This window comes from Argopecten irradians, chromosome 3, assembly GCF_041381155.1.
Source record: "Argopecten irradians isolate NY chromosome 3, Ai_NY, whole genome shotgun sequence".
NCBI classification, from domain to species: domain Eukaryota; kingdom Metazoa; phylum Mollusca; class Bivalvia; order Pectinida; family Pectinidae; genus Argopecten; species Argopecten irradians.
Window position 1 is genome coordinate 38,563,798 of NC_091136.1, and position 24,934 is coordinate 38,588,731.

Genomic DNA, 24,934 nt, shown 5'->3' on the forward strand with positions numbered 1-24,934 from the left:
CATGGTCGTGTGAAATACCTGTTTAAAATCACCCTATAACATGTTACTCTACACCAATAGTAGAGGTATATAAACTCAACAGATTCATTTGACAATTGGATAGTATTTAGTTTGCATTTGTGCATGATAATAAGCTGATGTTTTACTTCATGTCAAATAATAAGACAAATAACACAAATTGACATGTGACATTAAAATTACATTTATTGAGTGACAAAGTTTCATGTAATATGAACAATTCAACATGGAAAAAATAACATGAGACATAATGTGATCACTATGACATACATGTAGGTACAATATGACTGGTAGTAATTTCAAGCTCTGATTGAAGGAGAAATGTCACTTGATCATTCGGTAAATCTGGTGTAGACCTTAATTTGATTGTAAAGCTAACATTACGATAATATTTTTTAATAAAGATATAACGTATGTCCTGTGTTTTCATTACTATGCTGCAAGAATTCACTTGGAGCAATAACTCAATACTTTACTTGAAATTACTGTTATATGTATTAAATCCAATATTATCTTTTAAGTTGCATCTTCAAGATATCAAGTTAGAATTTCAGATCTAGAAATAATAATTGAGTTAGTTGATATCTTAAGGTATGTTGATAACAAACCCTACTATTTACCATGTAAATACTGAAGGGTTTATATCAACACAGACCTTGAAGGACAATATCATAATTTCTCAATGATTCTAACATTTTAACATCTTCTTTACAATTCTTTTGTAAATGACTAATGTCATGTAGATCACAATTTTATCATTTTTACAAGTAGCTACAATTCAAGTAAAATGTTAAATTTAACTGGTTCTTATGTAGACTCGTCAATCAGTTCTGTTAAATCTCAATTTAACCAGTTCTTGCAATAATGAAAAGTCACAATTTAGCTTTTCTATTAAACCAGCTTATGCACATATGTAGTTCACACCTTTCCACAAAATATTTTTTTTTGTGCCAACAGTGCTAGGTTTCAGTAGTACTTTAGTGTAGCCATGGTCATTCCTGTTTCAGCTATGGTATATGTATACATAGCACGTTAACCAAAAACACATTAGCCAGCACATATCAAAGACTTGATCCATTTATAGTGTTATGGTAAAACAAAGCATTCCTTGGCTCAATGAAACCCTATGGAGCAGCTGGTAACACATGAAGGATCAAGACACTGTAGTCAGTACACTCCTCCAAATCTTTGTAGAGATAAGTCCTAGATGGTAGAATATCTATGTTCCTAGGTTTTAACTATAGAGGTCCTGTGGAAATGAAATCAAATTATCAAGTAAGTTTACACAAACCAAAGGAACATCATAATACAAGTAAATAGGAAAAAAAAGTGGTAAATACAAAACAAATTAAAAAAAAATAAAGCTAATAATCAACTTTCTTCAGTCTAGACCAATACTACAGGTAGGTTTCTCCCAATGAAATATAAAGTTTACAAAATTGAAATTATCCTGTTTAAAGATATAATCTTCAGATCATTTTCGATGCATACAGCGAACAATATGGGTGGTCAGTTGCCTAGCTTGACCAGGAAAATACTCCTCTAAAATTAGAGCGAAGTCAAACTTTACATAGAACATTACATATTTTTTTCAAAAACGAAGCCGCATTAACAAACGGAAGTGTGCAACAAAATGTCAGATAAAAGTGACAGTCTTGCCACGACATGTTTAGTTAAAAAACAACAACAACAAATCGAAGTACGATGGATTGTTTATACCCTACATGTCATATAATCTATAACACTTCAAGTTACTGACATGCGCTCGCTAGCTTAGCATACCAAACATATATGAAGTTAGTCTACCTCTGTATGTGCGCTGGCATATGTGTTGAAATTTAACTCACCACGTGCAACACGACCCAACAGAATTCGGGCAAGTTCCGATTGAGATGTGGCTTCTGTTTCTTCTATTGCTACATGCTATCTCTGAGTTTCATTCCCTAGATATATCCTAGGATGCTACCGATTCCATTTTAATTTCCTAGTCTTTGATTCCGATTCTGATACACGTTTTTTTCTCACACACTTTTATTCAGCCATTTTGTTTACTTTAAGTGCGTAACAATGCGCATGCGTGAAACTTTGACAACAAAATCCATCGCAGCTTCATTTGCATACAATTCTGTCAGCCTGATGATCGTAATAAATCAAGGATTTCCTTCAATTTTGTATTCAAGACACATTTGTTCAATCTTATACGCATTAAGAAATCAAATTGAGGTACTTTTAATATGTTTTATCACCTTTTCTTCCATTTATCGGATTTTACAAAATAAACATATATTTGGTTGGGCGAAACCTACCTTTAAGATGAATTCACTATATTAATAAATATCAGTCATTTGCCCATTTTTCATACATTTATTTGGCACTGGTACTTATTTTTCATTTCTTTTACTTCTGTATTTGTCAATTTTGAGGTAGTGAAATGATTTCGGTAAAGTGAAATCACAATCACTGGAAATCAGCTGTAAATTTTACTTTTCCTTCATCATTTTGGTATTTCAAAACCCCTGTATTTGCATCAACTTAAAAATTCGGAAAAGCCAACAAGTTTGTATACATACGATGTGAATCCCTTGTTTCCAGTGAGGACGACATAGGATGATTTCTCCGATTTCTGTTTCTCCTTGAGTAGATTAAGTGTGCCAAGTGGTGTGTCTGTGGAACTCATTGTCTTCATCAACTGTGCAGAAATGAAAGTAGACATTCAGAGTTTCTTAACCATCTACCCACTCATGCTCTGACATTTTACCAGCACTTAATTGGACAGAGTCAGTGGCTAAGAGACCATGGAGCAGCAACAGTGAAGTTTGCCACTGATCTGGTGGATATCTTAGGTCATTAAAGTCAGGTTTCAATGTATAAATTGAATGGTACATGTACAGTATAGTATAATCCTATAGTATTAAACATCTACACACTGCTAACTATCCAGTGACCCCCTGTATTTATTCTTTTATTGAAACTTGGAAGCATAATTATCAACTATACGTATAGAATGGTATGTTAGCAGTGAAAAATAATTAGAAAGTACTCCTCACTTTCAAAATGGGTACATGTAAGTATGCCTCAGAAAAAATTAAATGAAGCAAAATTAGATAAACTTAAAACAAATTTATAATAACTATATGGTACTACATCCACTGACCTGTTCCTCTTCCAGTTTTTTCTGTCTCTTCTCCTGCTTTTTCTTGCCTGAACCCTTGCCGTGGAATCTGTGAGACAACTGTCGGAATGCCTCCTTTGCATTCAATTTACGTCCATCATTATCAACATATTCTAACTTGACATCAGGTTTGTATAAGTCTTTTTCTTTAAAGTCAGTCAACATGCCACCACCTCCGTACCGATCACCTCGCTTCCTGTACTTGTCATCAATGTCACTGTAAGTCGAGAAAGATTACATATCAAATATTTACCTGGACCAAATCCACAGAAAACAGCATTTACAATATGGTTGAATTAGTTGATAGGCAAACATAAATCCAAGAAATTTGATCAATTTTTTTACCGGTAATATTCTATTTCTGACACAGATGTTAAATTACATACAGAGAAATTAAAAGTTTTTGGATCATGCAAATGACATAAATATAAATCACATTGTAATACAGTACATTTGTATCTGGGAGTTACTGTAAACAAGCGTTTTTGCAGTGACTCAATTCTGCATTTTCATGCCAAACTACTTCTTCATGATCTAATTTTGCAATCTAGATCTACTGTGTATGTACAAGCCAATTTCTTTTGGCCGAGTTATTTTCCTGATTTCTAATTGCCCCTTAGTTAAAACTACTTGTATTTGATTATTTGGTTCACAGCACTTACTCGTATCGTTTGTCCTCTATGGAGTAGTTTTGTGCCTCAAGCTCCTCCCGTTTGGACGATGTGTTCTGTTTGACCACTTCCTTCTGTAGGTAACCTATAACAATCATATTACAATTACTCCTACTTTATCAGTCTACCATGTTTGTTTTTCAGCTTATCTATTCTGAGCCAATGGTTTTATTTGCTTAGTTCAACAACCTACTAACGATGAGGGTCATTTAAGGACATGCCAGTTTTTGAAGATGGAGGAAATCTCGAGTACCCAGAGAAATACCACTGACAAACAGTCAGTACCTGGCATCTGCCCCACATTGGAGCCAAACTCGTAACCCAATGTTGGAAGGCTTGTGGTAATATGACATCTTCACCACTCAGTCACCGTAGCTTTCCTTGAGCCAATGAACAGAACTCAAAGCCTAGCTGAGGTTGAGTTGAAAGTTGCTTTAATAAAAAACGAAAAGGTAAAAGTCCTACTCTGTTCACCTCATTTAATCTCTTGGAGAGGGAAAAGGAGATCATTCTTATTCCCAAACTGTTGGGCTGTAAGTGTATGAAATATAATTTGGTGAAATCAAGAGACTCTTGTAAGGAAAAGCTTATGTGATACAGTGATTCAAGTTTAAACCACACACATCTTCCTAGAGCACAGAATGAAGAAATACCTTTTTTCATGGCCAACTCCAAGGCAGCTCCAACTCCCTGGTTTACTACTGGTTCATCATCCAGAACAGCCTTTTCCTCGCCCTAAAACATAGTACATAAAACATACAGAATTACAGGAGGATCTTGCTATGACACAGATTGTTGTATCAAGAAAGCATTTCATGCAATATTGCAGGTGTTGTATGGATGTTTATTTTGGATGGGATAGCTTTGTTTTGCTTTTTGTTAGTTAACAGTAAATACCCCTTAGTATCCAGGTACACTTATCCAGGGACACTTTGAAAAAGTGTCCTTGTAGTAGCTGTACAAAGTGGGATTTTTGTTTTCATTCAGAAATATGATATTGTATCTTACCAGTACATACTTAGACATAAACATGGGAATACACTGTATCTAATTAAATTATCAAAAATACTGACAAAGATTATTTTCACAGTATACTCTGTGAGATCTCATCAGCATCAAACCTAAATCATCACTCACCTGAATATCAACAGGTGTTTCATCGATCTCTACTCTGTTCCAGCCAGTCGCTTCTTCCTCTTCTTGTCTCCTCCGGTCTTCCATTAACTCTCGCTCAAAGTCCTGTGTAAAATCAAGTAACAACATTTCAAGCATGAAGGTGATTGATAGACTCTATATTTCATATCTTATCTATTACTTGGACAATCTATCCTACAGATCTGATGTTATCGACGAAACATGTGTGTTGAATACCCTGCACGGTTCCCCGCTTAAGCATGTGCCTTATTTTCATAGACTGTACTAGGCCTACAAATGTAGGTCATTGTCTGAAGCCACATACAACCGGGTAACATGCTAATAATGCAGGAAAATGCCCCACAAAAATCCCATTTCTATTTGAGAACTGCAAAGATATCAAGTAATGATTATAATAATAGTTATGAACAGGTTGGTGCCATGATTATCGCTTGTTTATCTGACGAACTGTCCATAGTGGAAGTCAGCAGATGCGCATGTATCAACCAGAGATGGGTCTAACAAGCACCTATCTTAATAAAGTTGCTTGGCTCAGCCATTAGCGGCTTTAAAAAAAGAATATCAGTAATGAGCCTTTTGTATTTTCATAGTTTTGAGCATTTTTCTAATATCTTAGCTAGTAGCTTGAGCATCTTTTGTAGAATCAAACCTATTGTATAGCCTCAAACTACTATAGAGTAGAACAGGAGTATAACACACATGTATACCTACCATCAGCTCTTCCTTCTCCTCGTCACGATTTCCAGACTGACCATAGGTGGGGATATCACCGAGTGTCCGACAGAACTCCGAGGTAGAGTTAAGTACGATGTTGCTTTCCTCTTTGTCTTCATCCATCTCCTGTTCTGTTTTTATGGTGCGTTCTTCAGCAATTTTGGCTGCTACCTAACAACAACAAATTGGATGTGGGAGTCCATGTATCAGATACATCAGATAAAACTAAATGAAGCCATCATAATATTATTAATCAAGTCATCGGGTTATTCTAAATTAACACAATTCTCATACTTTTCACATTTTGCAATGAAGAAGAAAACAAGGTGGTCAAGAAGCTTATAGCTTAAACAGACCGAGGATCAGATATCATATCACTTGATAACATGGCAACAATATTTTACTCCGTAAAGTATCAGTCCAAGAAAATTTCCTTTTCTGCTACATTATATATCTTCATAGCATTCCTTCCGAACCAAGTGGTTGATTGGTTAAGGTGGTTTGGTACATTATAACTAGCCCTCCATCTCTGGGTTGTGAGTTACGAAACACATGTGAGGCAATAATCAGGTGGTTTTTCTACAGGTGCTCCGGCTTTCCTCCACCTTCTATACCTTGTACATCCTTTAATGACCCTTGACACTTATTAAGATGTCCAACAAAATAAATCCAAGTTTAAAACCTATACCTGTATCCACTTAATTTTGCTTGAAGGTGCTAAAATCAAATAAATAAAGTTAATTGTATCAGTTATATACAGAAAAGACATTACCTTTGGCCTCGTACAAATATTTCATGGGTTACTGTGCTCTAGTTCATAATATTTAACCCGAGGTGATGGTAATCAACAAATGTTATATTGCACGAGGCCAAAGGCCGAGTGCAATATAACATTTGTTGATTACCATCACCGAGGGGTAAATATTATGAACTAGAGCACAGTAACCATGGAATATTTGTTTTATTACATAATCACCAGTTTTTCAGTTGAATATTTTTTTTATAAAACGAATACGACAATCACTTAACAAAATCACCAACACCGTACCGTACGGAAAAAAAAACCTTAATATCCTATTGAAGATTGACGTATAGCCCACGTACGTCACGTTGTAACTCCGGTTTGGATGTCTTATTGTCTGTTTTCACATTATTAGACCTGCTTGCAGCCTTTTGATCTAATACATTCATCGTGTCCGTCCTTTACTCGGTACAGTAAACGTCTACATGACGTGCTTGATTCGAGATCTATAAATCCAGCGCGAAATTGAGCATGAACCTTTGTGACGTCATAATAACGTAACTCACTGTTACTCGCAATTCCTCGGAAGTTTTCTACAAAACTAGACAACAACAGCGAGGTGTTCCTAAAGCCGTGCAATATAACATCTCGAACCGTGCAATATAACGTTTCCATGGAAGCGTGCAATATAACTTCGAACCGTGCAATATAACAAGGTTTTATTGAACGGTCGGTGTAATAGTTGAAAATATTATATTTCTTCATATATAGATTGGTGTAAACAAATTATGTAATAAATTATGATAGTCAATATGGTAATCCTGTGTTTAATACAAACCTTCTGTATTTTAGATTTTTCCTTTGTCATTTTGATTCGCCGAGCCTTTGATAATGCACTCTGTAGTTCATTTTCAGCTTCATCCTCCACAAAAGGTATGCTAGACAGGTCCTCATCAGGCTCCTGTAGCTCGTCTAGTATAAATAGAGAAAAGTGGTAATAACACAGTTACATGACAATTACAATTTTTGTTTATTCTAAAGATATAACGTATGTTACAAAATGTTCATTTCATACTAGGGTAAACATTATCCCTGTTACAATTTCTTACTAAGTAAATTCAGATTAGTAATAGCACTGTATTTTTTAATAACAGAATTACCCTCGTCCTGTGGCCTTGGAGGAATTGGGGCGGATGCTGTCGTTTCTTGTTTCACAACCGGGATATCAAGACCTGGAATGATATGTTGATGTCCGTAGTCGATAACAACTGGAGCCCTCGTAACACTAGAGTCTGAGGTATCATACCATGACGGCTCAGTTTTCACTTCAACATCATCCGGATCTACATGACGACCTCGTCCGCGGGATCTGAAACACAACATGGAAAATTGTTAATTAAAGATTGATGAAGTATATGACTTCTTTTACGTATCAAGTTATAGTTGTATTACCATGGCACTCCTCATAATTTCCTGTCTAGTTTTAAAATCCCCTACCCAAATTTAATTTCTTGTATCTCAAGTTTTACTATATATATAATCCAGGTCCTCTGAATTTCATATCTAATTTTTCAATCAAACCCTTCCATCAATTTTATTTTTGTTTCTAAATTTTTGCAATAACCAGTTCCACTAAAAAATAATTTTCTTCATCAAAACAATACTTACCTTGAACCAACATCATTAGCATCATCTTCTAGAGGTTCAAGGTCATCGGCTTTCAACACGGTCTTCTTGCGGATTTTCTTATCTTTTTTCTTGCGCTTCTTAAAAGTAGCTTTTGCTGCCTGAAATATCAAAGGTATTAATTATGCATATTCTGTAATAGATATGAATGTATGTTTTATTGTTTTGACTTACATTAGGTTCTGAAGAAATGTAACAAATAACCAGTGACTGATTCACCATTGTAATACTACTTCAACTTTTAAAAAAGACAAGAGGCCCATGGGCCTTAGCGGTCACCTGAGTTCGGATACAGAATAAAACAAAGACACAAAAAAACTATATATTGGCCCATCAGGCCCTTGAAACCAGTCAGTGATTTTATAACTGACTTTTCAATCTATGAAGAGTATCTGGTTCCATCAAATCTGTGAATTCAGAAGATTTTTTTTTTCTTATTTTAGTCATTTTGACCCCTTTTGGCCCCGCCCATCTACCCCTGGAGGTTGGCCAGTACCAATATGGATATGATGCTAAAATGCTATCACAGGGTGATAATTCTAACCAAGTTTGACCTATTGAAAATTAAGCAAATAATGCTCATAAATGTGTTTTTCCAATATCAATTAAAATAGATTTGACCCCTAATCAGGGGAAAGTCTGAGATGCCAGGGCCATGAAATTCACAATTTTTGTAAAGGGCCTTAAAAAGACCTTCCAATCTATGAAGAGTATTTGGTTCCATCAAATTTGTAAATTCAGAAGGAGACTTTTGAAATTTTAGCCATTTTGACCAATTTTGGCCCCACCCTCTGGCCCCTGGGGGTCGGCCAGGACCAATATGGATATGATGTTAAAATACAATCTCAGGCTTATAATTCTAACAAAGTTTGACTCATTTCCTATTACGAAAGACCAAATAATGCTCAAAAATGTCTTTTGCCTATATAACTTATAGTAAAATTGACCCCAGGGGGGAAGGTGAGACCCCAGGGTCATATAATTCACAATTTTTGTAAAAGACCTCAAGACCTTTCAATCTATGAAGAGTATTTGATTCTGCCATTTCTGGAATTTCAGAAGAAGATTTTTGAAGTTTTAGCCTATTTGACCCCTTTTGGCCCCACCCCTCAGGCCCCTGGGGGTCAGTCGTGGAAAAATTATTATTAGGATTTAATGGCCTTCTCATACTGATAATTCTGACAACATTTGACTTGTTTCCTATTACAAATGACCAAATAATGCTCAAAAATGTCTTTTCCCTATATAAACTATAGCAAACTTGACCCCCTCCCTAGGGGGGAACGTGAGACCCCAGGGTCATATAATTCACACTTTTGTAAAGGACCTGAAGACCTTTCAATCTATGAAGAGTATTTGATTCTACCATTTCTGGAATTTCAGAAGAAGATTTTTGAAGTTTTAGCCTATTTGACCCCTTTTGGCCCCACCTCTCAGGCCCCTGGGGGGCTGGGACCATATAATTCACAATTTTGGTTGACCTTTGGCTATGAAAGGTTTCTACAAAATTTCAACAAATTTGGTTCAGTAGTTTTGGAGAAGAAGTCGAAAAAGTAAATTGTTTATCGCCATACGACGGACGACAGACAACGCACGACGACAGACAAAAGGAGATTAGAATAGGTCACTTGAGACTTTGTCTCAGGTGACCTAATAATCTAATATTCTCCCATATTTAATATTCAAGTTATTTGGTGGGTCATTGCCCATTGATGGTGGCATTATGAAAATGTTTCTAAATAATTAATATATCATCAAGTATGGGGAAAACATAACAGTGAAAGATTTGCTAGTCAGCACTTGGCAATCCTTGTGCTGACCAGCCAAAATCTTGTAAGATATCCCTATCCACTTGATGGACCCATGTTAATTTCTATCAACTGATACTGCCTCAAAATAAATGATACATTTCATGATTGAATGATCAAAAAACAATTACACATTTTTTCAAGAGTAAACAATTTCCCATTCTAAATGCAAAGTGATTGATTATTCTGACTGATGAAATCATACTGTGTAATATTAATACTTACCATTTCCTCTGCTGTGAAGTATTCTTTAGCCACGTTTAATGACACTCCCAGACCAAGATCATGCTGTAACGTAATTATAAACAAATTAAATGATTTATTCAGTATTTAAAGGCTAAATTGTTTGATAGGTTTTTAAACAATTGTCTTCTATCAGATTATATAACAAGTTTCATAAAATTCATATCAAACTGCCATATATGTGAAGTTCAGATGACATTTCGCAGAACTAGTGTCTATGAGAATATATAAAATGGGTCAAATTTGTTCAAATCCATTCTTCAATGATAACATAACATGAGTATGAAGCATCAAAGTTTACACAGTTGAACCCTGTTACTGCAAATTTGTTTAAGTTGTACAAGCAGTTCACTATCTTTAAGTTTTTGAATATGTAGTCTTACAACTTGGTTTGTTTGTCTATAACATGTGAAAAGTTTTATTACACTGTTGGTTGTCTATAACATGTGAAAAGTTTATTACACTGTTGGTTGTCTATAACATGTGAGAAGTTTTATTACACTGTTGGTTGTCTATAACATGTGAGAAGTTTTATTACACTGTTGGTTGTCTATAACATGTGAGAAGTTTTATTACACTGTTGGTTGTCTATAACATGTGAAAAGTTTTATTACACTGTTGGTTGTCTATAACATGTGAGAAGTTTTATTACACTGTGTTGATTGTCTATAACATGTGAGAAGTTTTATTACACTAATGGTTGTCTAAAACATATGAGAAGTTTTATTACACTAATGATTGTCTATAACATGTGAGAAGTTTTAATACACTGTTGATTGTCTATAACATATGAGAAGTTTTATTACACTGTTGGTTGTCTATAACATGTGATAAGTTTTATTACACTGTTGGTTGTCTATAACATGCGAAAAGTTTTATTACAATGTTGGTTGTCTATAACATGTGAGAAGTTTTATTACACTGTTGGTTGTCTATAACATGTGAGAAGTTTTATTACACTGTTGGTTGTCTATAACATGTGAGAAGTTTTATTACACTGTTGGTTGTCTATAACATGTGAGAAGTTTTATTACACTGTTGGTTGTCTATAACATGTGAGAAGTTTTATTACACTGTTGGTTGTCTATAACATGTGAGAAGTTTTATTACACTGTTGGTTGTCTATAACATGGGAAAAGTTTTATTACAATGTTGGTTGTCTATAACATGTGAGAAGTTTTAATACACTGTTGATTGTCTATAACATGTGAGAAGTTTTATTACACTGTTGATTGTCTATAACATGTGAAAAGTTTTATTACAATGTTGGTTGTCTATAACATGTGAGAAATTTTATTTCACTGTTGAATGTCTATAACATGTGAGAAGTTTTATTACAATGTTGATTGTCTATAACATATGAGAAGTTTTATTACACTGTTGATTATCTATAGCATGTGAGAAGTTTTAATACACTGTTGGTTGTCTATAACATGTGAAAAGTTTTATTACAATGTTGGTTGTCTATAACATGTGAGAAGTTTTAACACACCGTTGATTTTCTATAACATGTGAGAAGTTTTAATACACTTTTGATTGTCTATAATATGTGAGAAGTTTTAATACACTGTTGATTTTCTATAACATATGAGAAGTTTTAATACACTTTTGATTGTCTATAATATGTGAGAAGTTTTAATACACTGTTGATCGTCTATAGCATGTGAGAAGTTTTAAAACACTGTTGATTTTCGATAACATGTGAGAAATTTTAGTACACTTTTGATTGTCTATAACATCTGTATACTCACACTTTGTTGTTGCAGCTGTTCTCGTATTTTCTCCATTTGTCTATCTTGTTCTGTATTGTATTTTCCTCCTGACTCGAGTGTAAATGTTTCCTTCTTTGTACCATCAATTTCTTCATCATATTTTTCCAAAACATTGACAGGTTTAAACTGAAATCAAATAATAAAATAATGAATTGACAGCCAAAGTTGAAACAACAGATCGCATTTGCCAATGATACTTTTGTACAAAGGTGAAATGTTGTACAACTGGATAAATTGTTAGAAACATTATTCTGATTTGAACATTGTGTGAAGTTCTGTTGACATGTAGCAGAACTTGTGTCTATTGGAATACATGTAAAATCAAAATTGTTTAAATCCATACATTCTGACCCCTAAGTAAGACCTTCACTATGATACCAGGAGTGTGCCACATTTGAACTTTGAATTATGAGAGTTAAGTTATAGTACCCACCATTCCATATTCGTCTTTATCTGCTTCATCGTAAGGTTGGTACTCGGGTTTCTTCTTCTTATTCTCTAAGTTTTTCTCTGTTACCTCTTCATCAATCATATTGACATTCACAAGAGTGTCATCATCATCGTCATCCAAGACACCTGTAACATATTACATCAGACATATTAACTTCACAAGATTAACATTATTGCGGCTATGGTCAGAGTGGTTAAGATGTCCCGACATATCACCACAAGCCCTCCACTTCTGGGTCGCGAGTTCAGATCCCATGTGGGGCAGTTGCCAGGTACTGACTGCTGATTTGTAATTGATTTCAGGTACTGAATCTTTCCTCCACCAACAAACTGGACATATCATGCCAAATCATTATTATCATATGATTATCAAAAGTTGTATGTGCCTTAACTGGACAAAAAACTGAAATGTCCTTTTTTCTTCAGTAATATATCAAAAACTAAGTTCAATGAATTAAGCTATGAAAATTATTCAAAAAACATATATGATGTCTTACAAACGTTAGTTAAAACAAAGAAATTATGCACGGTAAAACTTTTGTTTTTTATGCCTTATGTCAAGTTATTGTAAGATGGATAAAGAAATCACTTTACAATTACTAATTAAACTGTAACAAGAGGTCCAAGAGGGATCTTGGCGCCCTGACAAAGATTAATCTATGTCTGAAAACAGAGAAAGAGGCATCTTTTCTCTACTTTTCAAACTTACATTACTTTCTGAGAAATAGCAGTAACAAACTTTAGCTATCAAAATCTTGTTGACCGATCGATCCCAAAATTCAATATGCACAACTAGGGCCCTAGGAGAACCTAGCTACATGTGAAATATGATTATGATCCATTTAGTACTTTCTGAGAAATAACAGTAACAAACTTTAACTATCAAAATCAATGATGGCTGCCTGGTGGCCATAATGTTTTTCCATTCAGTCTCAAAATCAGCATGACACTCCTACCAAGGGAACCATGCATGTGATAAAATTTGAGAAATATCGGTGGAGTACTTCTCGAGAAAAAGATTAAACAAACATCAACTGCCAAAATCAAAGATAGCTGGCTGGCAGCTATTTTTGTTTTCCTGATCAGTCTCAAAATCAGCATGACACTCCTAGGGACCAAGGGAACCATGCATGTAAAATTTGAGAAATGACCACGGACAAAAGGCGATTTGAATAGCCCACCATCTGATGCTGTGGTCTAAAAATGTGAAATGAAATTATAGACCACAATTTTTGCTTTATGGGCTGACCGTATGTACTCATTTCACTTCACTATTGATGTAAATATGTGATTTATGGCAGTACTGCCAAAAATCATTTTAGCTCTTATTTGTATATGTAAAATTAAAACCTATGCATTGACAGTATTGTAATTCTCAAAGTGCTGGTAAGTTTTGGTGGTAAATAACATATCAACAGCTCTTTTTGATTTGTGAGTATGACAAATACGGCATATATAGCTTTAACAATATCACAAGAAATGTAATTTAATCATTTGCAACAGTATTTCTGGAGAACTTTCTAACCTTTGTCCTGCAGTGTAAGGATGACCGTCTTGCCCTCTTTGAACCTCTCTGTGTTGTGTTGTACCTTCAGACCTTTCAGATCTTTGGAAGTGTAATTCTGAAATTCAATACAATCCAATTTAGAAAATAAATAAATATTCACACAAGGATTCCTCACTTCTCAAAAATTTGTCGCCACTAATCTGTCTGATTTGTCACATTTGGAAAATAAAATGCTGATATACCAGGTTATATGAAAAATCACTTAAAGGGACAATTCAGTAAGGCTAATTCGTTACATAACCACGAAGCAAAATATGGCATTAATGTATTGGTCTACATTCCTTATGAAATATACGACAAGAAGTAGTGACAAATTCCACAACATTGTTAAGTATTTTGATTAATACCATTGAAATTCCAGATCGTTGATCAACACGATTAAGCAGCTACAACATGTAAGCTGTTCCCTTACCCGAGTCAAAGTCATGCACGTTAAACAAATGCAATATATAACAACTGAGGAGTTGATGAAATTATTTTTAGACAAGAACATGCATCTAATAATGTTAACACAACTGTAAGAGCGATTTGAGTAGTTCTAGACAAAAAATGCTTTACTACACAGGCAAGGGTCAGGGTTCGGCATACAAGGCTATGTGTAATGGCGATTGAACATTTCACATACACTTGACTGCAGTGAGCTTTTCTGACATATCACAGTAAAACCAACTAATCTAATTTCCATTAGAACTGGTTTGTTTCCGAAATATGTGCAAGTTTTAATGTACTCTTAGAGCGAATTGTCCCTTTAATTTCTTTATGAAAACATGAATTTTGTAAGCAAAATTAAGATTTAAGCCAATAAAGTCCAGTAAATAGACACAGCCAAATGGAAATAAATTATATTGCCAAATGTTAATCTTTCTGTTCTATGGTCTAAACCCCTTGGAGAACAGATGCTGTAACTAGAAACTGTCATGTGAATTTGTTCCTTGAAGTATAAATCTTGGATTTTGAGGCTCTAATACCTTGGAGAACTTACATTCTTTGGTTTCGTTTGGAATTCCTCATCGACCAGATTACCAATACCAAACTCTTCATCCATCTCCTCTAACATTTTGGCCTATATAGAAGAAAAAGACTCTTGAATGAGTGAATAAAGAGAAAAATACATCCCATAAACAACCAAAATATGATTGCTTTGGGTACCATATCGCGGTAATTTAAATAGTTATCAAAATCCTAAATGTGTGTGATTACAGTATTCCTTACTTTGGTAAGAAACTTTCTTCTTTTAATTCCCAACATTTCCAAAGTAGTATTCTAAATGGATATTTAGATTTCATCTAGATCTTGTTACTATACATCATATTTATCAACTATCTTGTTACTATACATCATATTTATCAACTATGTAAATGACAATTGGGATGTAAAAAAGTTTTGTTACAAATTATTTTTCTGTGAAACAGAATCTCACCGTTTTTTCAGCCTTTTCTCTATCCTTTTGTGCCTTCCTGTTTTTCCTCACCCAGGCAACCATATCATCCTCTGAATCACTTTCTCCCAATGTCTTTACATTGCTATATTTAATAAAACATAACTCTCTATCATGTTACCATCAGCTAATTTAGCTTACTGTATACTGTATAATCAGTTCTTAGATATGCCTGTAATGAGAGAGTATCTCGAGATCTTCTGTTCAAAATCTATTTATGCCTTAAATGGCTCTATCAAATAGGTATACTAATACATTATGTAATAAGCTTATACAAATGGAGCTGCCATTCAAAGAACTACCTATCACTAAACATTTATAAATTGTTTGTGTCTCTTTTTTTTCCTTTTTTTTTTCTTTCACAACTTTTTACTAAATTGATATCATGTGGATTCAACAGAAGTAGAATATATGATACTAGATGTAATTATCATGTACAAGATGAAATTAAATTTATTATTTCTGTACTATTTGATGTAGAAACCATAATGATGAATGAGCTTTTTTCTTATAATCAACATGACTAAAATCTGTAACATAGAACAAGATTTTATCATTTTACCTTAGTTTTTCAGTAAGTCTTCTCTTTTCCTTCATCCGTTCCATCTTTTCCCGAAGCTTTTGTGTATGCTTTTCCTGAGTAATGCTAATAGCCGGTTTATGTACATCCTCATCTGGCTTTTTTTGCTCCCCATCTGTAAATCAAAGGTATTTGAAATTTGAAGAAAACATTTGCATACATCTTTTTTAATTTAAATACCGGGAAGTTATGTATTCAGCCTATACATCAGAGAAGATAATAACTTAATCTAAAGTTAAGATAGAATCCTAACTAAGCGTTCATAAAGCTGTGCAATTTAATCTTCTTTGAACAGATAAGAACAAGAGGCCCAGAGGGCCTGTATCGCTCACCTGGTTTGTAATGTAAAGTAATGTTCTGAATACAGGTTCATTATTTCTTTTCTGAAGGAATTTGAATATTTATTAACATCAAATTTCCCTATTGGGCCACGCCTATTGGGGGGGGGGGGGGGGGGGGGGGGGGGGGGGGGGGGGGGGGGGGGGGGGTCAGAGCCAAAATTTATACAAGTTCTGTTCCCCTTCCCCCAAGGATGTTTGTGGCCAAATTTGGTTACAATCCATGCAGAACTCCAGGACAAGAAGCAATTTATAGGATTTACCTCTATTTCCCCTATTGGGCCCCGCCCCTCCTGCCCCCGGGGGGTCAGAGCCAAAATTTATACAAGTTCTGTTCCCCTTCCCCCAAGGATGTTTGTGGCCAAATTTGGTTACAATCCATGCAGAACTCCAGGACAAGAAGCAATTTATAGGATTTACCTCTATTTCCCTATTGGGCCCAGCCCCTCCTGCCCCCGGGGGGTCAGAGCCAAAATTTATACAAGTTCTGTGCCCCTTCCCCCAAGGATGTTTGTGGCCAAATTTGGTTACAATCCATGCAGAACTCCAGGACAAGAAGAAATTTATAGGATTTACCTCTATTTCCCTATTGGGCCCAGCCCCTCCTGCCCCCGGGGGGTCAGAGCCAAAATTTATACAAGTTCTGTGCCCCTTCCCTCAAGGATGTTTGTGGCCAAATTTGGTTACAATCCATGCAGAACTCTAGGACAAGTAGCGTTTTATAGGATTTACCTTTATTTTCCCTATTGGGCCCCGCCCCTCCTGCCCCCGGGGGGTCAGAGCCAAAATTTATATAAGTTCTGTTCCCCTTCCCCCAAGGATGTTTGTGGCCACATTTGGTTACAATCCATGCAGAACTCTATGACTAGTAGCGATTTAAAGGAAATGTTGACAGACAGACGGACGATGGACGCCGATGGACGCCGGACGCCGACAGACGCCGGACGCCGCGCCATGACATAAGCACACCGGCCCTTTGGGCCAGGTGAGCTAAAAATGGGCAGAACATTGTATCCACTAGGATATACATGTACAGAAAACTCCATGTAGAACTAGATAGAGTGGGTCATTATCTTTTTATTACTTTAGCCGATTCTCCTTACAGATGATTGCTTCAACATATCAAATACAAGGAAGAAATTTTGCAGTGTGTTCTTCAATTCTCATTAAAGGTACATGCATTTACGGGGACAGCTTTTGATTGTTTAAATGTAAATGTAAAATGAGTATGAGTCACAAAAGTTATTAGCTTACTGTTAATATACATGATTATGTACCACATTTATCAACAAGTTTACACAGATAAATGAACTCTTTTGAAGCAGGTCGTTGATGTTTCCCAGTGTCATCCTAATTTAACGAGCAGTAGTCGACAGCTGTCATTACGCCACATGGCAATACAGCAAAATGAACCTTCATAAATAAAGGTAGATTTAGACAGAGGATCTTGCATTTACTTGATGTGAGGCCATGACTAAAGATATTCTAACGTTATTATTGTTATTTGGAAACAGAGCGGGTCTATATAGACAGTACCAATATCTTGTGATAAAAAATCTTGTAAATATATGGAGTTTACTGTACCTTTAGACACTCCTGAGTTCACTTCAAGTGGCTTCAGTCCCAGTTTGGCTCGGATTCGACTAAAAAATTTAAGAATATCTTTAGTCTGTACATGAAGACGATTTGATATGAAATGAATATAAATATACACAGGTGGTAGGCTAGTTCCTGTGACTCAGACATAAAAGATTTGAAAGTTTGACCAATACACATGTCCATATTATTAAGGACATGTGTATTGGCCACACTTTCAAATCTTTTATTTCTGAGTCACAGGAACTAGCCTACCACCTGTGTATATGTCATATTGTGGAAAACGTCTACAATTTTTAGTATTTTTACGCAAAAGAAATTGCTGATTTTATCATTAAAGTTACCAAAATAACCACAATTGCTAATTTAATGTAAAGGTTTAGCTATATGTTCACCTTAAGTTTAGACAATTTCATATTAAACTTCTTTTTCAAAGATGCTTAGACATTAAAGAGGTAAAAGATTATTTTTTAGATAAATGAGCTCTTTACTTACTTTGTCTCCTCTATACTAAGTGATGCCTCTGCATTTCCTGATGATGTCGCTGGCTGGGCTGCAAAGTGCAACATCAAAATTATTTATGCATATACACTAATCTAGCAAGTTAATGAACATCGATGGAATAATAAGTTATGTTCTTGCAATACTTTTTTTACAAACTTTTTAGTAAAATAAATAATGTACAAAAAATGCAGACATTGACAAAAAAAAATAAGAATACAAACATACCGGTGCAAGTGTACCATTTTGTAACAAAGCTATCTTTCAATACAGTGGCTTTGATTGATTATTTATCGATTCGAAGGAAACTTGAAATTGTAGTCATTTATTATACATATGTTTGGCTACACACATTTACACAACAGTGTGAACCTATCAATTTTAATGCAAGCTGTAATAACAAGAGGCCCATGGGCCTTAATGGTCATCTGACTCATTGCACAAAACAACAAAGTCACAGTATAAAGTATTGGTTAACCATTAATATAAACAATACAAGGAACTCCTTAGTTGAATATGTAAGTTTCTGGAATAGATAAATGTCATTTGTTGAACAAACTTGGTAGCCATATATGGTTGTAACCCATTCACGGATTAATATAAGGAGGAGTCAGATTTTAAAGCCAAATTTCAGCAAAGCTTCCATTTTGGACATCCTCCATACTATCCCTATGGGTCTTAGCTCGGTCCTTTATAAAATATGATTGTCCTCACCTAAAGTTCCCCCTTCTGAATCAATTAAAACCCATATAGACCCATTTTCCTTGCGATCATAGACTGAAACCTAAAAACAGGAAGTGGGCCAGCGGCCATCTTGGAATACCAAAATCTTTATGAAAATGTTTGCATGTTGTTCGGCATCAATTTAAACTCCTATAGACCAATTTTCATTGAGATCGGAGACCAAAATCTGAAAACAGGAAGTGGGCCAGCTAAAATTAAGAAAATTTGCCCTTTTGGGGCCCCACACCTCAGCCCCTAGGGGTCGGACCAGACTCATTTATATAAAATACGATTGTCCTTACCCAATGATGTTTCATACCAAATATGGATGAGATTAATCCAAGGATGAAGGAGGAGTAGGATTTAAAAGCTTAAATTAAGAAAATTTCCCCTTTTTGGGCCCCGCCCCTCTGCCCCTAGGGGTCGGATCTATCTCATTTATACAAAATATGATTGTCCTTCCCCAATGATTTTTCACACCAAATATGGATGAAATCCATCCAAGGATGAAGGAGGAGTAGGATTTAAAATCTAAAATTAAGAAAATTTGCCCTTTCGGGGCCCCACCCCTCAGCCCCTAGGGGTCGTACCAGGCTCATTTATATAAAATATGATTGTCCTTCCCCAATGATATTTTACACTAAATATAGATGAAATCCATTCAAGGATGAAGGAGGAGTAGGATTTTAAAGCAAAAATTAAGAAAATTTGCCCTTTTGGGGCCCCACCCCTCAGCCCCTAGGGGTCGGACCAGGCTCATTTATATAAAATATGATTGTCCTTCCACAACGATATTTTACACCAAATATGGATGAAATACAACCAAGGATGAAGGAGGAGTAGGATTTTAAAGCTTAAATTAAGAAAATTTGCCCTTTTTGTTTGGGCCCCATCCCTCAGCCCCTAGGGGACGGACCATGCTCATTTATACAAAACATGATTGTCCTTCCCAAATGATGTTTCACACCAAATATGGATGAAATCCATCCAAGGATGAAAGAGGAGTAGGATTTTAAAGCTTAAATTAAGAAAATTTGCCCTTTTGGGGTCCCACCCCTCAGCCCCTAGGGGTCGAACCAGGCTCATTTATATAAAATATGATTGTCCTTCCCAAATGATGTTTCACACCAAATATGGATGAAATCCATCCATCGGAACATGATGACAATAGGTCATCCTGACCTTCGGTCAGATGACCTAAAAATGCTCCACTGCCGACGAATTATATTTTTTCTCAATCAAAAATATGAGCAGACGAAACAGTATTTTTCTTCAGTTAAAACAAGAGGCCCAGAGGGCCTGTATTGCTCACCTGGTTTGTAATGCCAAGTAATGTTCTGAATACAAGTTCATTGTTTCTTTTCTGAAGGAATTTGAATATTTACCTCTAATTCCCCTATTGGGCCCCACTCTTTCTGCTCCAGGGGGTCAAAGCCAAAATATATACAAATTCTGTTAACCCCAAGGATGTTTCTGGCCAAATTTGGTTACAATCCATGCAGAACTCTAGGACAAGTAGTGATTTATAGGATTTACCTCTATTTCCCCTATTTGGCCCCGCTACTCCTGCCCCGGGGGGTCAAAGCCAAAATTTATACAAGTTCTGTTTCCCTTCCCCCAAGGATGTTTCTGGCCAAATTTGGTTACAATCCATGCAGAACTCTAGGACAAGTAGCGATTTATAGTATTTACCTCTATTTCCCCTATTGGGCCCCGCCCCTCCTGCCCCTGGGGGGTCAGAGCCAAAATTTATACAAGTTCTGTTCCCCTTCCCCCAAGGATGTTTCTGGCCAAATTTGGTTACAATCCATGCAGAACTCTAGGACAGGTAGCGATTTATAGGATTTGCCTTTATTATCCCTATTGGGCCACGCCCCTCCTGCCCCCAAGGGGTCAGAGCCAAAATTTATACAGGTTCTGTTCCCCTTCCCCCAAGGATGCTTCTGGCTAAATTTGGTTACAATCCATGCAGAACTCTAGGACAAGTAGCGATTTATAGGATTTACCTCTATTTCCCCTATTTGGCCCCGCCCCTCCTGCCCCCAGGGGATGTTTCTGGCCAAATTTAGTGACAATCCATCCAGAACTCTATGACAAGTAGCGATTTAAAGGAAATGTTGACGGACGGATTGACGGACGGACGACGTACGCCGCGCCATGACATAAGCTCACAGACCCTTCGGGCCAGGTGAGCTAAAAAGTGACTCTCTTTACACCATTACTATCATTGAAAAGTTTGAGCTTCTTAAAGGGACAATCAATTCAGGCTAAGAAAACATTAAAATATGTACATATATCGGAAAACCCCCAGTTCTAATGGAAATTAGATCAGTCGGTTTTACTGTGATAAGTATGAAAAGCCCATGGTAGTGACATGTGTGTGAAATGTTCAACGCTCGCTGTCCGCCATTACACACTGTGGTCAAACTTCTTGTATGCCGAACCCTGTCCCTTGCTCGAAGAGTAATGCAACTTTTGTCTAGAACTGCTCAAATCGCTCTGACAGCAGTGTGTTTACCTTATTAGATGACTTGTCTTGCCTAAAAAATTTTACCAGCATCTCAGTGGTTATGTAGTTCATTTGTTTAATGTGCATGACTTTGGCTCGGGTATGGGTACAGCGTCCATATTGTACCTGCTTAATCATATTGATCAACGATTTGATATTTCAACGATATTAATTAAAATACTTAACAATGTCGAGGAATTTGTCAATGTTTTACGTTATATGTTTCATAAGAAATGTAGAACAATACATTTATGCTATATTTGGCTTCTTGGTTATGTAAAATAATTAGTCTGAGTGAATTGTCTCTTTAAGATATCAAATAATATCTCAAAAATAATTGATTGCATCCTGAAAAAAAGTAGTCATCACTCATATACCAAAAGCAAAATAAATTATTCTATATGTATTTTTATGTTAATTACATAATGTTATGTATATATACATGAAGACATGTATATACAATGATCATTAGACATCAATTGTTTAAATGATGGCCCATATTGTTTATGCTCTGTCAGCAGTGGAGCATCTTTAATTGAATTTATTTCCAATATCTGATACAGCTTATAACTGTTTCTTGATAATTTCAAGTCAATATCAATCTCATTCACATAATATCCAGATCACTAATTGTTAAATTATGCATTCATAAATAAGTTTTAAAAGGCAAGTCCACAATAGTATTTGTTTCAATTTTTTCAAAGTACCAACATACACAAACAGGGTTCGAAATTAACACTCGCACACTCGCCAAATGCGAGTTAGTTTTTGAAATGGCGAGTGGAAAAATATTGTACTTGCATTTTTTGGCGAGCGGGTGCATCGTTCGTCATTTCAAATACATATGTATAGTTACTAAATTTTCCAATCAATACACCTGTCCTAAATTGTGTGCCAAACTATAGCCTAAATGAATCGTGAATCGGAAGCACAACATTCCAAATGCAGCGTCTTGTCGACACTTTGAAATACTGTATACTTTCAAGCGTCTCAAAAACAGCGACATTGATTTGGTATTGAAAAGTTTAGAGGTGTTCCGTGAAAAATCTTTCTTCCTAATGTTTTAAGTAGTTTGCTAAAAGCATGCACAAGATGAAAAAGGACAAGTATAAATCCTGCTGTTATTTGCAGTTAAGTTTAGACAAAAACACTTTAATCATATATAAGGTTTTTTTTATATATTTTTTTTTATTTGCACAAAATGCTAAATAATTGTCATTCTGAAAATAAAAAGTTGTCAAACTACACTTATATAGCGACACTAAAACGTAAAACATTTATTGTTATATACAATAAATAAATAAAATAGTTATCAATGAATTGGTTAATTTTAATACAAATTTCAAAGTGGCAAGCAAGTTTCTGATTTGGCGAGTTGAAATTTTACCAACTTGCCAAAAATGGATAGTGGCTTAAAAAGTTAAATTCTACCCCTGCACAAAGAAATTTAACGTATGTCACCCTGTGAAAAGTCAAAGTGGTTTATTAGTGTACTATTGTGTTATATATTTCATTGATATCATGTATATTTTACACTACCTCAAGATCGATGCTGTAAAAAAGTTATAGAGAGCACAGCCAACTCTTGTGATAGAGGTGTCTCAGTTGGGTTAATCTATGTAAATCATCCATATAGAGTTGGAAAACTTTCTTGTAAACTGGAAACCGGATGTCAGAACGGTGGAGGTGATTTCATGTACGCCATCCCCGATACTGTACCCGATCCCCGTACCAGGAATGATGCTTATTACAGATTACTCGACAATAAAACAAGCTATGATAATAATGTTGGTACAGTTAGATTTGGAAATCTAATATTTATTTTATTTAAATTTCTTATAATTATATCAGATACAGGTACTGAAAAAAAAACCAAAACCTAGGTCTAAATTATCCCTGTCACGTAAAAGATTGTCTAATATTATAGAGGAAAACAATGTCCCGCCAACAGATTTAAGTGAAACAGAACCCGTAGACAATTTAGATAAACTAGAAAGTGAAATTGATATACCAGAGTACAAGTTAGACGCAATATCAGTGATCAGCCTGTAGGTAGTAGCAATAAAAAAGAAGTAGGTTATCATTACCAAAAAGACACAAGGTTAAGCCTTTAAATAGTTAGTATGCACCAAAATTAATGAAATTTCACGGTTGATTGCGACGTACAAGAAATCACCTCTTGAAAAACTAATATTTGCAATTATGAGAAAAATAAAGAAAATTGTGCGTTGATATTTTGACACAATGATGTAAAATTGAATTTCAAATCTAACCGTACCAACATTATTATCGTAGCTTGTTTTATTGTCGAGTAATCTGTAATAAACATCATTCCTGGTATGGGGATCGGGTACGGTATCGGGGACGGCGTACACGAAATCACCTCCACCTGTCAGAACAAGATCCAGTGTTGTGCAAAATAGTATCCAAAGTCACACTCTCAAGTGCTTTCAAACAATATACTTTAAAAAAAAGTCAAAATAAAACATCAGTGAAAGATAAACCTTTCAATTTGATTTCATCACTGAATCTAACATTTACATTTTGTCCTGAATCTTAACTTAAAAGCCGTTTTATGTGGCCATTTGCTTCGGAATTTTCCTTCTGGCAACGGAGAATGGCGTAGGAATGACATTGAGATATATTTTGTAGCCGCAGTCGCGTTCCTGATGGAACTCTATCAAGCGAATGTGTTGAACCTGTTCAAGCTGTGCTCTCATAAAAACAAATTCATATTAGTAGTTAGAGTAAAACATGCATTAACGACCACATCTGTGGGGCCTATAATTCACCCCACCCCCTTTCTTTTTTAAACTTTCGTCGACACAAACCTTTAATGAAATCATATTTACATTTATCAACATTTGAAGAAGACCCGTGGTTATAATCGTATGTTTCCACATCCCTCGGATAGCCGTCGTCATCATAATGATCTTCATGCCCATAGTCGCCACGATCGTCCCGATGTCGTTTTCTTTCTCTTGATCGAGATCTAGACCTATGCCGGCGTTTCCTTTTGTGGTCCTTGTCCTTTTCTTTGTGTTTCTTAGAAGATCCCATGATGAACAAATGTCAACTTCTGGATATTTATCTAATTGTCTATAGCCACAATATGTGGCAAATGTAATAAAAGAAAGCCAACTCTTGTTGACAAACGTGCGATTCCCTTACGATTTTTTACCGGAAGTGTACATTCTTAGTATTTGCAGTTCCGGGGCAAATTGAGATCTTATAATTTTGGCCAATCAAAT

At 35.5% G+C, this 24,934-nt stretch overlaps 1 protein-coding gene across 1 annotated transcript; it reads right to left on the reverse strand.

Moving 5' to 3' along the window:
- Positions 1–178: 178 nt before the first annotated feature.
- Positions 179–24,864, reverse strand: LOC138318502 (U4/U6.U5 tri-snRNP-associated protein 1-like). The gene is made up of 20 exons (XM_069260927.1): positions 24,536–24,864; positions 18,446–18,503; positions 17,939–17,997; positions 15,999–16,131; positions 15,419–15,521; positions 14,981–15,061; positions 13,957–14,053; positions 12,415–12,557; positions 11,961–12,107; positions 10,192–10,254; positions 8,141–8,259; positions 7,633–7,841; positions 7,311–7,444; positions 5,728–5,901; positions 4,999–5,100; positions 4,515–4,596; positions 3,853–3,946; positions 3,173–3,407; positions 2,589–2,707; positions 179–1,267 (listed from the first exon to the last, which is right to left on the reverse strand). The coding sequence occupies exons 1-20, from the start codon at positions 24,741–24,743 to the stop codon at positions 1,246–1,248; spliced, it is 2,382 nt and encodes a 793-aa protein (XP_069117028.1). The 5' UTR covers positions 24,744–24,864; the 3' UTR covers positions 179–1,245.
- Positions 24,865–24,934: the final 70 nt, after the last annotated feature.

What these genes read in the sequence shown, in the direction of transcription:
- LOC138318502 (XM_069260927.1), bottom strand. Translation starts at nt 24,743, where the DNA reads ATGGGATCTTCTAAGAAACACAAAGAAAAGGACAAGGACCACAAAAGG. An exon ending in CTTAGTATAGAGGAGACAAA is followed by an intron (nt 17,998 to 18,445) that starts GTAAGTAAAGAG and finishes TAAATTTTTTAG; the next exon opens with TCGAATCCGAGCCAAACTGG. An exon ending in AGACTTACTGAAAAACTAAG is followed by an intron (nt 15,522 to 15,998) that starts GTAAAATGATAA and finishes TATTAAATATAG; the next exon opens with CAATGTAAAGACATTGGGAG.